Source organism: Kogia breviceps, chromosome 6 (assembly GCF_026419965.1).
Source record: "Kogia breviceps isolate mKogBre1 chromosome 6, mKogBre1 haplotype 1, whole genome shotgun sequence".
NCBI classification, from domain to species: domain Eukaryota; kingdom Metazoa; phylum Chordata; class Mammalia; order Artiodactyla; family Physeteridae; genus Kogia; species Kogia breviceps.
Genome location: NC_081315.1, coordinates 45,471,231 through 45,487,598, shown reverse-complemented (window position 1 = coordinate 45,487,598; position 16,368 = coordinate 45,471,231). Strand labels below are relative to the sequence as shown.

The 16,368-nt window shown below is 41.0% G+C and overlaps 2 protein-coding genes across 15 annotated transcripts in view; one reads left to right on the top strand and one right to left on the bottom strand.

Moving 5' to 3' along the window:
* Positions 1–9,918, top strand: part of CRACD (capping protein inhibiting regulator of actin dynamics) — a 150,302-nt gene extending 140,384 nt beyond the window's left edge. For all 5 annotated transcript variants that reach the window (XM_067035775.1, XM_067035774.1, XM_067035772.1 and 2 more), the window contains 3 exons: positions 3,238–3,428; positions 4,086–4,248; positions 6,250–9,918. In XM_067035775.1, the coding sequence (XP_066891876.1) occupies positions 3,238–3,428; positions 4,086–4,248; positions 6,250–6,410 (515 nt within the window). In that variant the 3' untranslated portion in view covers positions 6,411–9,918. The remainder of the gene's footprint in view (positions 1–3,237; positions 3,429–4,085; positions 4,249–6,249) is intronic.
* The window catches only part of AASDH (aminoadipate-semialdehyde dehydrogenase), a 47,084-nt gene continuing 34,388 nt past the window's right edge, over positions 3,673–16,368 (bottom strand). For 3 of the 10 annotated variants that reach the window (XM_067035777.1, XM_067035781.1, XM_067035779.1), the window contains 2 exons: positions 15,396–15,663; positions 10,367–10,915 (listed from right to left, as the gene is read on the bottom strand). In XM_067035777.1, coding sequence (XP_066891878.1) covers positions 10,521–10,915; positions 15,396–15,663 — 663 coding nt within the window. In that variant the 3' untranslated portion in view covers positions 10,367–10,520. Of the gene's footprint in view, positions 4,240–7,702; positions 7,925–10,366; positions 10,916–14,403; positions 15,664–16,368 lie in introns of those variants that run through there. The other 7 variants (XR_010841014.1, XR_010841015.1, XM_067035780.1 and 4 more) reach the window with 7 other exon arrangements.

The following is a 16,368-nucleotide window of genomic DNA, read 5'->3' as shown; positions in this document are numbered from 1 at the left end:
TGAGTCTCATTTCGACATCCCGTTTTCTGTTTATTTATTTTAGTTTATTTTTTTTGCGGTACACGGGCCTCTCACTGCTGTGGCCTCTCCTGTTGCGGAGCACAGGCTCCGGACGTGCAGGCTCAGCGGCCATGGCTCACGGGCCCAGCTGCTCTGCGGCACGTGGGATCTTTCCGGACCGGGGCACGAACCCATGTCCCCTGCATCGGCAGGCGGACTCTCAACCACTGCGCCACCAGGGAAGCCCCTGTTTTCTGTTTATTGATCCCCAACTACAATCCGGACCTGTTAGGCCCTTAATACATGTTATGTTACAGCCTTTCAAAGAGTCTAGTCCATAACTCCAGGATGTACTATTCAAACTGCAGATCTAAGAAGATAAAAATCTGGCTAGAGATTTATCTTTTCAAATTATTTTACTCAACTGTAAGTTTAGGCAATTATGCTTTAAAGGTATTTCGACCCTTGTGATAAACCCAGTCAAAGCTGTTGGCAGGAAACTGGCCTGCTGCTTGAATGACCTTCCCAAGCAAGTTCAGGTGAGGCTCTCTTTTACATAACTGCTTTAAATGGAAATCACTTAGATCTGGGGAATTTGGTTTCTAGCCATTTTACACACAGGTGTTACACGGCCCTTGAGTAAAAAGGTGAAACTCAAGCTTCTCAGTTAAGCAGAATGCTCGAAGTGGTAAATGTTTTTTGATTTTCTGGTTAACTAATCAAAAACTCTTTTCAGGGGCTTCCCTGGTGGCGCAGTGGTTGAGAGTCCGCCTGCCGATGCAGGGGACGTGGGTTCGTGCCTCAGTCTGGGAAGATCCCACATGCCGCGGAGCGGCTGGGCCCCGTGAGCCATGGCCGCTGAGCCTGCGCATCCGGAGCCTGTGCTCCGCAAGGGGAAAGGCCACAGCAGTGAGAGGCCCGCGTACCGCAAAAAAAAAAAAAAAAAAAAAAAAAAAAAGCTTTCAGTTCTAGTTTTTTAAAAAAGTACTTCTGAAATGTGTCGGTTTTCTTTCCTATGTTAGATCATAACTGAATCCTTATTTGGTTAGGAATATTACAATTCACAAGGTTCATTATATGAATTCTTTGTACAGCATTATAGATCTAAGAGTTGTAGAAAATTAAGGATCTGCCTGAATTTTTGTGCTTGAATTCCCAATTCGAACTTATTTTGGTTCTTTCTCCTCAATATGAAGTTCACTTAACTGAAAGCCCTGTTTGGTAAGGTCTGGATCAAAGTGTAGACTTCTGTTTGGTTTCAAAGAACAGGACTAGAAATGGGCCCTTTCCCTTGGAGATAGTAAAGGATTCAATGCCAATGCCAGAATGGTTATCTCTAAAAGTGCATAATTTTTACTTGGGGAGTAGAAGGGGAGTGGGGATAATTGTCTCACAGACATAAGTAACAAGAACACTCACTTTTGTAGAGCGGTTACTACATGCCAAGCACTATTCTAAATGTTTTCATACCAAGGACCTCTTTTAATCTTCACATCAGTCTGATGAGGCATGTGCCATTCTCATCTCCATTTTCTGGATTAGAAAATGAAAGCTTGGAGAGGTTAAGTAGCTTTGCTAAGGTCACATAAGGTCAAACCCAGGTCTGCTCCATTCCAGAGCCCAGTTACTACTCAGTGTTTGACCCCTTCTACCCGGGAAGTTTGTTGCCCCCAGTTGCGTAGGCAAGACAGTCCACCACAGGAAAAGCACAGACTGGAAGTCAGAAGTCCTAGGCTCAGGCTTCAGCCCGTGCACTAACTGCTGGGTGACTGTGGTCACTGCAGTTGATGGTTATAGACCCAAGTACTCACATCTATCAAATGAAGGCATTGGGGACTTCCCTGGCGGTCCAGTGGTTAAGACTTCACGCTTCCACTGCGGGGGGCACGGGTTCCACCCCTGGTCGTGGAAGTTCCACATGCCACCCAGTGCGGCCAGTAAATAAATAAAAATTTAAAACAACAAAAATGAGGGCATTGGACCAAAATCACAGCTTCCCACTGTGTTCCTCAGAGTCCTAGTGCCCTCAGCAGCCCCACTAGGCTGAGCAGTGTCCCCTTTCATACGTTGGGATTCCACTTGTTTGGATGGAGGGGGTTGGGTGGGGACGTGGAGAAGTTTCCATTGAAAAAATAAATTTTAAAAAGAGGGCAATGAATCAAATAACTACCTGCATCCTCTGTAGGCCTGAGGTTTTTTGACACTTGAGACTATTTTTTTCTTCCATTTTGAGGGGAGACACGTGCTCCTGTTTTTTCCCCACTGATCGAAGATATTACTTTCCCACCCAGTGGAGTCACTCAGGTATTGGCACCGTGTTTGTGTTAGAAAGGGATAGTTGACTATTTCTTGGCCTGATGACTGTCACAAGTTTTAGGGGATGTGGGATTGAGACAAGTGAGTAGTTAGTTTCAATGCACATCTGATTTTTTACTGACTCCGTTGGGGAGATGTGGGGGGTGGATGCCCACACCTCCAAACAATTCTCTGACACCAGCTGGTGTCAATTCAACTCACTTCTCTCAGTCCTGACTTTCGACCTGGAGATAGCATCAGATTGCACAGGTTATGGGCTCAGTCCTACCAGACTGCCCCCATCTAATTAGATGCCAATTGCAAATTTACATTGCTCAATTAATTTGCTAGAGAGGCTCAGGGACTTACTAGTTATATATATATATATATATATATATATATATATATATATATATATATAAAGTTTATATATAAAGAATAGAACTCAGAAACATCCAGATGGAAGAGATGAATGGGGAAAGGGGCATAGAGCTTCCGTGCTTTTGGAGCTAGTCACTCTCCCAGCACCTCCATATGTTCCCAACTCAGAAGCTCTCCCAGCACCTCCATGTGTTCCCAACTCAGAAGCTCTCCTTACCAGTCCTTTTGGCTTTTTATGGAGGCTTCATCACATAGTCGTGATCAATTAAATCACTGGCCATGGGTGATTGAACTCAGCCTCCAACCCTTCGCCCCTCCCCGAGAGCTTGGGGGTGGGACTAAAAGTTCTAACCCTCTAATCACATGATTGGTTCTATTGGCAACCAACCTCCATCTTTAGGTGCTTTCCAAAAGTTACCTCATTAGCAGAACAGAAGACACCTTTATGCTCTCATCACTTAGGAAACTGCAAGGGTTTTAGTTCTGTGCCAGAAACAGGGACAAAGACCAAATATTTATTTCTTACTGTACATCACAGTATCACGGCCTTTTTTCCCACAGAAAAGCCGACGCTTCAGAGCAGACACTCTTTAGACAGCTCCAAACTTGTGGAGAAAGTTGAAACCGCGCAGCCACTGTGGATAACGTTGGCACTGCAAAAGCAGAAGGGGTTTCGGGAGCAGCAGGCGACTCGAGAGGAGAGGAAGCAAGCCAGGGAGGCCAAACAGGCAGAAAAGCTCTCCAAAGAAAACGTAAGTAGCTTACTCTGCAGCTTTAACTTTGTTTTCCTGAGCTTGGTTCTCTCTCTTTTTGGCTGCGCTGTGCAGCTTGCGGGATCTTAGTTCCCCAGCCATGGACTGAACCTGGGCCCCGGCAGTGAAAGGGCCGAGTCCTAACCACTGGACCGCCAGGGACTTCCTGAGCTTGGCTCTTTTAGTTCACAGGATTTAAGACAACAACAATAACAAAACAAGGCTAGCTGAGAGTGGTGGAGAATACTTAGACAGTAGAGCAATAAATAAGCTGATCACTGTTAAGACAAGGAGGTGTTTTAGTTTAGAAATTTGGTTTCCTTATGCTCTGAGGTTAGCCTGATTTGGCAGAATCCGCTCACACAAGTTATATGAGAAATACAAAAAGCATTTTATTTGAGCAGTGAGTCAAGAGGAAATCAGGAATCTTGCTCTGTGGCCCTGACGGTGTAGTTAATTTGAAGGGCTCTTCCGGGAAAGTATGTAGTGTCCCCTCTTCGGGACATTTGCACTGAGTGCTCCATGGTTGAGCACACACTGCTCCCCCGTGCAGTCTGGCCCCTCCTCTGGGAGCAGAGAACGGGGGCTGGCCAATGGAGGCCTCCAAGGCCTTGCCTTGCACGTTCAGTCTCCCCCTGACTTTCTCTGTCCACCCAGGTCAGTGTCAGCCCGCAGCCTGGAAGCAGCAGTGTCAGCAGAGCTGGTTCCCTGCACAAGTCCACCGCTCAGCCAGAAGAGAAGAAGCCAGAGACAGCAGCGTCCAGGCTCGAGCGCCGAGAACAGCTGAAAAAGGCCAACACTCTTCCTACATCTGTGACAGGTAGAGAACAGATCCATTTCTATTTAACCGTACTTAAAGGTTTTTCTTCTTAAGGTGTGTTTTATTTCCTCTAGTGTCATAACTAGCACAGCATTTTAGGCATTTCAGAGCACAAGCTGTCTCACAACCCAATTCATCAACTCTGACACTGATAAAGCTCGTCTGATAAAGATCATCAGAAACTCACCCACTATCAGTGGTGTGATGATAAACGTTTAACAATCAGTTCTTCAGGGAGGGGAGAGACCTCTGATTTGTAGTATTTGCTGTGGTGTAAATACTCCCAACCATGGCTAATTTCAAGCTACTAATGTGATATCAAGTGACTCCTTAAATTCCTGAACCTTTAACCAGGTGATATGAGCCCTCTCCAACTCCACTGCCTGTAGTCCAACAAAATTAGGTTTATTAACTTCCTGCAGCAAGGAAGACTGCACACCGTAAGAACCTTCTAAACAAAACAAGAGATAAGATTATATTAGGATTCAGGGGAAAGGGTGAATTTTAGGTAAAATTTAAATGAAGCAGTGACTCAAAGCAAAGTAGTTGATATCAAGCCTTAGCTGAAAAGTGGACCCAGGAGGAGCCTGTTTCCTTTGACACCACAAACATAGGGTAAATGTGAGGAAGCTGTATTGGAAAACCCCTACCTGGAGCTCTGCTTCAGTTGGAAATGGAAATTGTTTCTCTGAATCATGGTCATCCAAGTGGCTCAGATGCTCCAGGCAAAAGTGGGGTGGTCCCTTCTCACTGATGTGATTTCAGACAGCAAATTTCTGACCCAGGTGTGACTCAAGTGTGACTTTACAGAGCAAGGTTGTTGTGCTCTAAGTCCTTGATGTTAATTAACAACAGCAGTGTTTATATGTTCATGACACATAGGAGACACATGCACATTAAAAAAAAAAACCTCTCTATTCTGTTAAAAGATAAAATGATCCAATAATGTTTGTAACTATTTCACTTGGAGGATGGAGAGTCTGAAAGAACTTCCTCTCAGGGGTTATTAGGGCATCTGTTTTCCCCACTAGGCAGCCCCCTGTTCCTTGGAGGACACCCAACTTCTGGACCCAAGATCTTTTTATGCTTTGGATACCTGCTAGCTGAGGTCTGGAAATGTAACGAGGTCTCACTATTAAAGCTATATTTACTATTTGGTGAGGAGAAAAAAACTTTATATTTGAAAACCACTTTGGAGCATTTTCTCAAGAACCTCCAAGGGCATTATTTCATTTGATCTTATACCCAGGAATTAAGGATTCTAAACATCATATAGGTGTGTGTCAAGAGAGAATTCTTGCAGAATAGTGAAAGCTCCAAAGTCAGAGATCAACCTCTGTCTGCCAGATTTCTTAGAAGCACCAAAGGGTTAATGCAATTCAGAGCTGGCTCCACCTTAATAAAGCAAGCCTTCTTCTGAAGTTTTTGTCTTTTCAGTATTTTGTAGGCCATTGCCTACAACAGACCCAAAGATAAGATGGGAAGGCTCACCACACAAAGCCTCTAAGGTCTGATAAATAGTGATAGGATGCAAAGGAATTGTTAGATGAGTCTGAGTGATAAGAGCTGGCAGGATCCATGGGCCTCAGGGGGAGGAGGGACCCAGGGCATGCCTGGTAGAGGAGGTAGCTTTCAACCTCACCAGCTAACAGGTTCAAACTTCAAACTACTTGGTTTAAGCTTTTTCTTCATGAAACTGACTGGCTGTATGTATGCCTAGAATCACAGAATTTACCTCTTATTATTATCACACAGGCATAGCTTCTGTGCACAGAGAAAATTAGGTTTCTAGAAATTCTCTGAAATTAGAATCGACTGCACTGTGATCACCGTTAATTCTGTATGTAACAGTTATGATCACGTAGCTTTCTTTCTCTAATTCTTCTCGCCAAAGATACCCAGTGTTTCACTGGGTTTTCCTTTCTGAATCTCATACTTCTGCTAAATCAAAATGTGGCTCTGACTTATTCCTTTCTCCTTTTCCTTCAAAATGCAATCTAGTGGAGATCTCTGATTCGGCTCCCCCAGCACCACTGGTGAAAGAAGTCACAAAGAGATTCTCTACCCCAGACGCTGCCCCCGTGTCAACAGAACCAGCCTGGCTGGCTTTGGCCAAAAGGAAAGCCAAGGCCTGGAGCGACTGTCCACAGATTATTAAGTAAAGAGTGACTCTTATCCATTCCTATTGCCAGTTATTGGCTCTTCTCTTGCCCTTTTTATTTATTTATTTTTTATATGAGGTAAAGAAAGAAACGAAGCTAGGGAAAAGCAGCATGTTTTATAGGCTCTAAAATAATGTTTAGAAACTGAACTGGTGGTGTTCCTTGTAAAGAGTGTATTTGCACAGCCCTAGGTCCTGGTGCCTTGAGCTCCTCCTAGTTCTAAAGAGAAAATTCCGTCCTAGGGACCATATGAAGCAAAATCTCCAGACTGAGAACTTCTCACGAGAGCCTGCCACACCCATTCCATGGCCCTTCCACACACATACACCCACACACCATTCAGAACATGTACTTTTGCCAATCTTTGTAACAGTTTTCTTGATTCTGTACTCCTGTTTCTTTTTTCCAAACCATTTACCATGTGCTTGGGGATTTCTACCCTTTTCTATAGTAATAGTGAAAGGATCTTATATAAACAAGAGTGCCCATTCGCCTGAATGCAGTGAGTAACTGGGAATTGCAAGTAAAAGTCTGGCTCCCAACTCTTTGCCCATATCTGCTTCTCATGATTTTGCCCCAACAGGAAACTGTAACACAGACAGCGAGTCCATTGACTCTTCTACCGCACTGTTGAGCTACAGGCCTCGTTATACCACAACTCTCCTCAAGGACACGTTAACCATTTGGCCCAGCTGGCTCCTAGAGAACATTTTTATTTAAAATGATTTTTTAAAAAAAGAAGCTACAATTTCTGTCTCTGAGAATCCCCGTCTAGTGCAGTTGTTCTTAACAAGTTCAGGCTCCATCCCAGACCTACTCAATCATCAGAGATCCTGTGAGGATGAGGCCAGATGTGTATATTCCGGTAAAAACTCTTCAGATGACTTCCAGTATATCACAGAGGTTGAGAAGTGTGGGACACACTGCTTCTAGTGTAATCTAGTTTTTAAAACTCTGAAGGGGAGGCTTATTTCACCCAAAGCAGCAAAGGTGAGACAAGAAAAATAATAAAACAACCCCCCAAACTAGCCATTTATTACAGGGTGTAAGAGTCTATTGACATTACATGTCTCTGAAAATCTTTTAAATCTTTAGGGAAAGGTAACAGTAAGACAAGATTTGAAGCCTTTGTACTAAGGACTTCCCGTGGGAAGTTTCTTTCTTTACCATAATCAAGTAATTCATATTTAGAGTCAAATGTTCAATAGCATTTATAATGTAGAGCATTCACCTTGCTACCTTTAAAAACATCTCAGAGTTTTAAGTGGCCTTGTTGTTACACACGTGATTAAAAAAAAAAAGGACTTGGCAATTTAAAAGCCACATATATTCACTTTTACTTCCCTAAATTTGCTTTACATGACAGACATACAGCAAACCCACACATTGCTGGTACTAACCTACATTTCATGGTGTTGGCATATTACCTTTTTCTTCAATCCTGACTTCAAAGTCTAAGTACAGATCCTTTGCCTAGTGCAGCAGGGGAAGGAATTACATCCTTTTTTCCTCTCCTACAAAAACACATTAGTATTTTATTAGTGTCATTTTCCTCTATGCTTACTCAATAGACAGTGTGCTGTTACATTATTATGTACCTTAAACAAAGGATGACAGCAAAGTTATTTACCATATACAAGGCATTTTCTTTCTGGAAACGATGGCTCAGCCTCATGGTAGCAGCTGGCATGTGTGGTGAAGTGGATAGTTGTACTTTTGCAAGTTGGAGTTAATATTATATATAGTGGACCTTCAGACTTAAGAATCAATGGAACATTAATTTTTTTTACAGCTATGAGAAGCAATTAATATTCCACTGCATGTTTTCCACAGTGATGTTCATTTCTAAATCAAATATGTAGACATTTGTTAGTTTCAATGATTTCCTAACTAATATAACACTTCTGAATAGGAATGTTTCCACCTAGAGCCCTGGAATTATATTGCTACATTAATTCTTCTGCATTGTCTTTTTCTGTCATCCTGTCAGCTTTGAATATCACAGTAATGGCAGAGAGCAAGTGAATAAATCAGATCATTAACAAAGAATGGTAGACAAGTCAACTCTGTACTGGCTTACCTACCACTGATCCCATACAAAGGAGGAGCATACCTCAGTTAAACTATTTCCATCAAAATCTTTTTAAGAGTATACTGAGGAAAGTATACTGGAAGTAAGTCATAGCACTTACTTCCAACAACTTCTAAAGGCTACATGTTTAATATTTCATGTAAAAATTACTCCTACTTTGCACTAAATACCAATGAAGTGTTATTTTGCTTTAGTTGTGTTGCAGTCTTTTCTGATCAACAAACTACGGGGGAAATTCTATAAAGCGTATAAAAAATTCAAGAGTTAAAAGAAGTGAATGATTGCTAGTTAAATACACAAGCTTTTTTTTTTTTTTTAAATTTAAACAAACATACACTTCTCCTGGCAAGGTTATAGATGATTAACCTCTGTTCATAAGACATATTACAAAACTAGAGGTTTTTTCTTTACTTTTTTAATTTTTCAAGTGCAATTGTTTCTTATACATTAATTACTATTAAATTATCATTTTAGCCAGTTATTAGCAAATTATAGTATGTATTCATTGTCTCTTCTTGTGATGTTTAGTTTTAATTGCTTATTTTAAAGCAGAAACATTAGAGTTACAAGTGTCTTGCAATATTTTTATCAACAATAAAATGAAGTAGAGACTTAACAATAAAAACACCTTAGTGTGATTTTATTATTTTTTTCAGATTTTGGTTGTATAAAGTTTTAATGTAAAATGTCCATTATTGAAGGAAAAATCTTTCAGTAAAAATACCCACAAGATCTTCGGCACTGATAGAATTTCAAGCTGAAGTTTTTACTGATTTCAATGACCATCTATGGAAAGCTTGTATTTATACAGCTTTTGTTGAGAAAGAAAAATCTCAAGGCATTTTATATGGTACCTTATTATACTTTTAACTAGATGTTTTTGGAGAAAAATAATGAGTAGGGACAAATAAAATGTTTATCTCAATCCTAAATTGGAATTGAATGGTCTGGCATCTCAGACAAAATGATCCTACAACCTCTTTACTCAAAGTGTGGGCAATGGAACAACAGCATGGGCACAAGCCCAGAGAGCATGTGAGAAACGCAGCTAAGGGCCGCAGACCAGACCTACTGACTCACAAGGCCAGACAAGGGCAAAGTGAGTGATGTGAGCAAGGCACTTGCCTCAGGTGCCAAAAAACCAAGTAATCAAGAGGAATGCTATTTTAATGCAATATTTTAAAAATCAAGGTTAACACAAATTCCATGATGAACAAATATCAAAATTTTAAATAAAGACAGGGTCGGTATTACTGATTTTTCCTTTTGCCTCAGTCTCCAGTGTGGCTAAGCCAAGCCCCCCGCTCCTTCCAGCCCTCTCAATTGGAATGTGCATTTAGCAAGAGCTCCAGGTGGTTAATACATTAAAGATGAATCTGCACGGGTCTAAAACCTGGCAGAAGATATGTTCTTTTGGGCCAGCCATGGCCTCAATCCCCTTTCTGTGTTTGCGGAAATCTCTACCTTGTGGGTCTTGGTAGAGGGCAGCACTCACCTCCTACCACAGTTGAAATGCCTGTTAGGTGCCTTCCTATACTCTCTCGTGGGCATAACATGTTTCACTTCAAATTGGAAGGGACTGTGGTTTGGGAGCGACTGACCAAAAGATGGGGGGACTGTGAGGAAGTCTGGCAGTGGCAGGAAACAGTGTCCAGCGTTAGTGGGGTCAGCTATAAGGTAAGCATTTAGAGCCTCAAGGACAGCATCTGTCTTCTGGCCGAAATGATATGATGATTTCAGGCATTCATTGTTTCTGGCTGTATATAGCTCTAGCCCTCTTTGTAATTCTGCAAGAGACTAGATATTCTTTTAAAAATTCATTCTGGAGGGAGTGGCCAAGACAGTGGAATAGAAAGACCCTGAGCTCACCTTCTTTCATGGGCACACCAAAATCACAACTGTTTGCAGAATAACCTTTGATGAAAAAGACCAGAACTTTCCAGAAAAGATCTTCTACAACTAAAGACATAAAGAAGGAAAAAAACAAGATGGGGAGAAGGGTAGGATTTGTGATATAGTCAAGTCCCATACCCCTGGAAGAAAGACCCAAATATAGAAGAATAACTACATTGCAGAGGTTCTCCCAAGGCACTATGAGGTCTGAGCCCCACATCAGGCTCCCCAGCCCAGGGGTCCTGCACCAGGAAGACAAGCCTCAAGAGCATTCTGCTTTGAAGGCCAGTAAGGTTTACTTTCAGGAGTCCCAGAGGGCTGGGGGTAAGAGAGACTTCACTCTTAAAGGGCACACACAAAATCTCACATGCTCCAGGACCCAGGGCAAAAGCAGTCATTTGATAGAAGCCTGGGTTAGACCTACCTGCTGATCTTGGAGAGTCTTCTAAAGAGGCAGGAGGCAGCTGCAGCTCACCCTGGGGACGTAGACACTGGTAGCAGCCATTCTTGTGAGTTCCTTCTACCACATGGACATCGGTGTTGGAAAGCCACTGTTGAATCCTCCCTCTGGTTTTTAGCCCCAGGACCCAGCCCTGCCCTGGCCGTGCTGTTCAGGCAGCCAGTTCTAGCCTCAGGACCAGCCTCAGCCACCAGGGCACAGACAACAGATGCAAGAAAACCACAATCCCACAGGCTGCAGACCCATCCAGCCCATCAGTAGGCCAGACCATGTCCTGGGACTATCTGGGCCTGGGTCCTGGCCCTGGCCACTAGCAGGCCAACATAAGCTCTGGGACATCCCAAACCCCATACCCAACTGTGTCAGGAACAGCCCCTCCCCCTTCCCCCCAGCAATCTGACAACAGCTCTGGGACCATTGGTCTTGCATCCAGACTCCAGGACCTGGCTCTGCCTGCCAGTAGACCAGCACTAACCCCAGGACTTGGCTTCACCCGCCACAGGATGGGCAACAGCCCTGGTGTCTTCTAGACACTGACTCTACCCATCAATGAGCCAGCACTAGCCCTGGGGCCCCTGGGGTTCTGCAGTCAGCCACCTTGTGACCTGGTCATGCCAAACAGTGGCCAGCAGCCTCTGCACAGGGCAGGGCTTAGCAACCAACCTGAACAGGGGCCAACCAAGCCTACCAGAAGGCCCACATAGTTAGCTCACCACAACAGAAGGACCCACACAGCCCTCATAGCAGGAAACCACCAGAGCATATAGCTTGGGTGATAAGAGGGGAATGCACTGCTGGGACACATAGGACGTCGCCTACGGGAGGCCACTTCTCCAAGGTCAGGAAACATAACCAACCTACCAGAAACATAAAAATGCAAACAGCAGGGCTTCCCTGGTGGCGCAGTGGTTGAGAATCCGCCTGCTGATGCGGGGGACGTGGGTTCGTGCCCCGGTCCGGGAAAATCCCACATACCGCGGAGCGGCTGGGCCCGTGAGCCGTGGCCGCTGGGCCTGCGCGTCCAGAGCCTGTGCTCCGCAACAGGAGAGGCCACAGCAGTGAGAGGCCCGCGTACCACAAAAAAAAAAAAAAAAAAAATGCAAACAGCAACTTAGGCAAAATGAGGCAACAGAGGAACACGTTCTAGATGAAGGAACAAGATAAAACCCTACAAGAAAAACTAAATGAAGTGGAGATAGGCAAATACCCAAGAAAGAGCTCAGGGCAGTGATTGTAAAGATGATCAGAGAACTTGGGAAAAGAATGGATACACAGATTGAAAATTAAAAGTTTTTAACAAAGAGCTAGAAAATATAAAGAATAACCAAACATGAAGAACATGATAACTGAAATTAAAAATACACTAGAAGGATCAACAGTAGACTAAATGATACAGAGAAACAGATCAGTGAGCTGGAAGACAGAGTAGTGGAAATCATTGATGCTGAACAGAAAAAAGAAAGGAAAAGAAATGAGGACAGTATAAGAGACCTCTGGGACAACAATGAGTGCACTAATATTCTCATTATAGGGGTCCCACAAGGAGAAGAGTGACAGAAAGGGACTGAGAACATATCTGAGACATAATAACTGAAAACTTCCCTAACCTGGGAAAGGAAACAAACATCCAAGTCCAGGAAGCACAGAGAGTCCCATACAAGATTAACCCAAAGAGGAGTACACTAAAACACATTGTAATTAAAATGTCAAAAATTAAAGACAGAGACAATATTAAAAGCAGCCAAGGAAAAACAACAAATAACATAGAAGGGAACTCCCATAAAGCTATCGGCTGACTTTTCATCAGAAACTCTGCAGGCCAGAAGGGCAACATATTTAAAGTGATGAAAGGAAAAAACCCACAACCAGGAATACTCCCAGCAAGGCTCTCACTCAGATTTGATGGAAAGATCAAAATCTTTACAGACAAGCAAAAGCTAAGAGTTTAGCACCACCAAACTTACAAGAAATATTTAAAGAACTTCTCTTAATGAAAAAGAAAAAGCCACAACTAGATAAATGAAAATTATGAAACGAAAAAACTCATTGGTAAAGGCAAACATACAGTAAAGGTAGGAAATCATCCATGCACAAAGCTAGCAGGGAGGTTAAAAGAGTAGTAAAATCATCTATATCTAAAATAAGCAGTTAAGGGATACACAAAACAATTAGAGGTAAAATATTATACCAAAAATAATAATTGTGAGGGGGAGGAGAATATAAATGCAGGATTGTTAAAATGTATTTGAAATTAAGAGATCAACAACATAAAACAATCATATATAAATACAGATTACTATATAAATACCTCATGGTAACTACAAGCCAAAAATCTATAATAGATACACAAAAGAAAAGGAATCCAAACATAACACTAAAGATAGTCATCAAATCACAAGAGAACAAAAGAAGAACAAAAAAGTCCTACAAAAAAACCCTAAAATAATTTAAGAAAATGGCAGTTAGAACATACATATAATTACTTTAAATGTAAATGGACTAAATGCTCCAATCAAAAGACATAGAGTGGCTGAATGTAATGATTAAAAAAAAAAAAAAAAAGACCCATATATATCCCACCTTCCTGCCTACAGGAGACTCACTTCAGATCTAAAGACATACACAGATTGAAAGTGAAGAGATGCAAAAGGTATTGAACACAAATGGAAATCAAAAGAAAGCCATGGTAAGTAGCAATACTTATATATGATAAAATAGATGTTACAATAAAGACTGTTGGAAGAGACAAAGAAGGACACTACATAATGATCAAGGGATCAATTCAAGAGACATAACAATTGTAAATATATAAACACCAACATTAGGAACACCAAAATACATAAAGCAAATACCAGCAGACATAAAGGGAGAGATCAATAGTAACACAATAATAGTAGGGAAGTTTTACACCCCAATTACATCAATGGACAGATCATCCAGACAGAAAATCAGTAAGGAAACACTGTGTCTTAAATGACACATTAGACCAGATAAGACTTAATAAATACATTTAGAAAATTCCATCCAATAGCAGCAGAATACATTCTTTTCAAGTGCACATAGAACACTCCAGGATAAATCACATGCTAGGCCACAAAACAAGCCTCAGTAAATTTAAGAACATTGAAATCATTTTTCCAACCACAATGCTAGAAGACCAGAAGTCAACTACAAGAAAAAAACTGCAAAAACACAAACACGTAGAGGCTAAACAATATGCTACTAAAAAACCAATGGATCACTGAAGAAATCAAAGAGGAAATTTTTTAAAAATACCCTGGAGACAAATGAAAATGAAAAACAATGATCCAAAATCTATGGGACACAGCAAAAGCAGTTCTAAGAGAGAAGTTTATGGCAATACAAGCTTACCTCAGGAAATGAGAAAAATCTCAAACAACCTAACCTTACATCTAAACTAGAAAAAGAACAAACAAAACCCAAAGTTAGTATAAGGAAAGAAATCATAAAGATCAGAGCAGAAATAAATGAAGGAGACTTAAAAAACAATAAAATGAAACTAAAAGCTGCTTCTTCAAAAAGATTTTTTAAAAATTGATAAACCTTTAGCCAGACTCATCAAGAAAAAGAGAGGGCCCAAATCAATAAAATCAGAAATGGAAAAGAAGAAGTTACACCTGACACCAGAGAGATATGAAAGATCATAAGAGACTACTACAGGGACTTCCCTGGTGGCACAGTGGTTAAGACTCCCTGCTCCCAGTGCAGGGGGCCTGGATTCGATCCCAGGTCAGGGAACTAGATCCCACATGCATGCCACAACTAAGAGTTCGCATGCTACAACTAAGGAGCCCGTGAGCCACAACTAAGAAGTCCACGTGCCACAACTAAGGAGCTGGTGAGCCACAACCATGGAGGCCACGTGCCGCAACTAAGGAGCCCGCGAGCCACAACTAAAGGAGCCTGCCTGCCCCAACTACGACCTGGTGCAACCAAATAAATAAATAAATAAACATTTTTTAAAGAAAATAATAAAAAATTTTAAATTATGGAAACTAATTTGATAAATAGATCCTTTCTTTGAAAATCTTTTGTTATGAATCTCAGTATATATAAATGAGTGAATGGTGTATTACATCACAGACTAATTTTTTAACCCACCAAGTATATTCTGATCTTTTTTCCCAGAAGTCTTTTATAAAAAACTAAGTAGAACTTCTGTAGCCTAATTAAAAGAAACTGTCACTTAACATATTGATGTGTTTTGTTCTATAATTCCTTTTAAAAGCATGCTCCTATAGGAAGTAAAATACCGTTGTTTTCCAAAAAAGTGTAATAGACAAGTTTCTTAAACAAAATATAATCTTTAACATAAAATAAGACTATCCACATGCTCCATAATGTAAAATATTTTCAAACATCTCACAGATATATATTCTAGCAAGGACTGTACTTCATTATCTTTGATTGCCACCCAATAAATCCAGGCAATAAACATAATTATTTCTACATCCAATAATAAGCATTGATTCCCAGACCACAGGAGAAGAGAAAACTTCTCCAGGAAGTTGATACACACTTTGCAACTCTCCACTCTTAGATTCCAAGATCCATATCTTCCCATCAGTAGATGCTGCTGCCAGCAACATTTCATTGCCACGGTTGTGATTATGGAAAGTAAATGGTGTTGAATACACCCTTGAAGTAGTTTCAAATTTCCATTGGAGGTGACCTTTCATACTACAACAGTAGATAAAGCAATCATGGGAACCAAAAAATATTTCTTGCTCTGATGGTGAGGTACATGGGGATGAAAAGATTGGTTCATTTGTAGAGAACTGCCAAATCTGAAGGGTGATAAAGGCAAAAATAATTCATTCATCTCATTTCAACAATTCTGTAAAGCTTTTTGAAATTCTTAATAAAATGTGAGAGACGCAGGCTACTGAATGGTAACTATACATAGAGAAAATAATGGCTTTCTCCCAAAAGTAGCACCCTCAGATTAGACCTCTGTCCCAATGGTAAAATCTAGCACAAAACTCACCAGTGTCCTTATTACATAAATTACCGCTATGCATGATATTATGAAGTAAAATTCATTTCGAACCCCATTCAAAAGTTTTTACTAATATGTTCAAGAGACACTTATTTCAAAGAAAAAACTACACAGTTTTCAGTGTATCTTATTAAAAACTATCTTATTCTGGTCTCCTAATGGAGGAATAAGGGGGTAAGTAGGCTGAAAGGAAAAGTTTATATGCAATAATTTAAAGCTTTAAACAAAGAGCTATGAGTTGTGTGTCAACCCTGTAGATATATACACTGTTTGCTTATTTCAAAGATACTATAGATTAACCTGTCAGCCATATTTTAAAGAAAACACACAAGGAAGAAAAAGCATAAGTCTAAGATAGTGTTTACAAATCCATAGTAATAGCAGTATAGTAAAAGCAAAATAAAAAGAGTGGGTATATTCATGAAATATTATTTGTAATCTCAATTCTGTCCCTGACTTGGACAAAATCACTTTAATCTTTCTTTGGTTCATT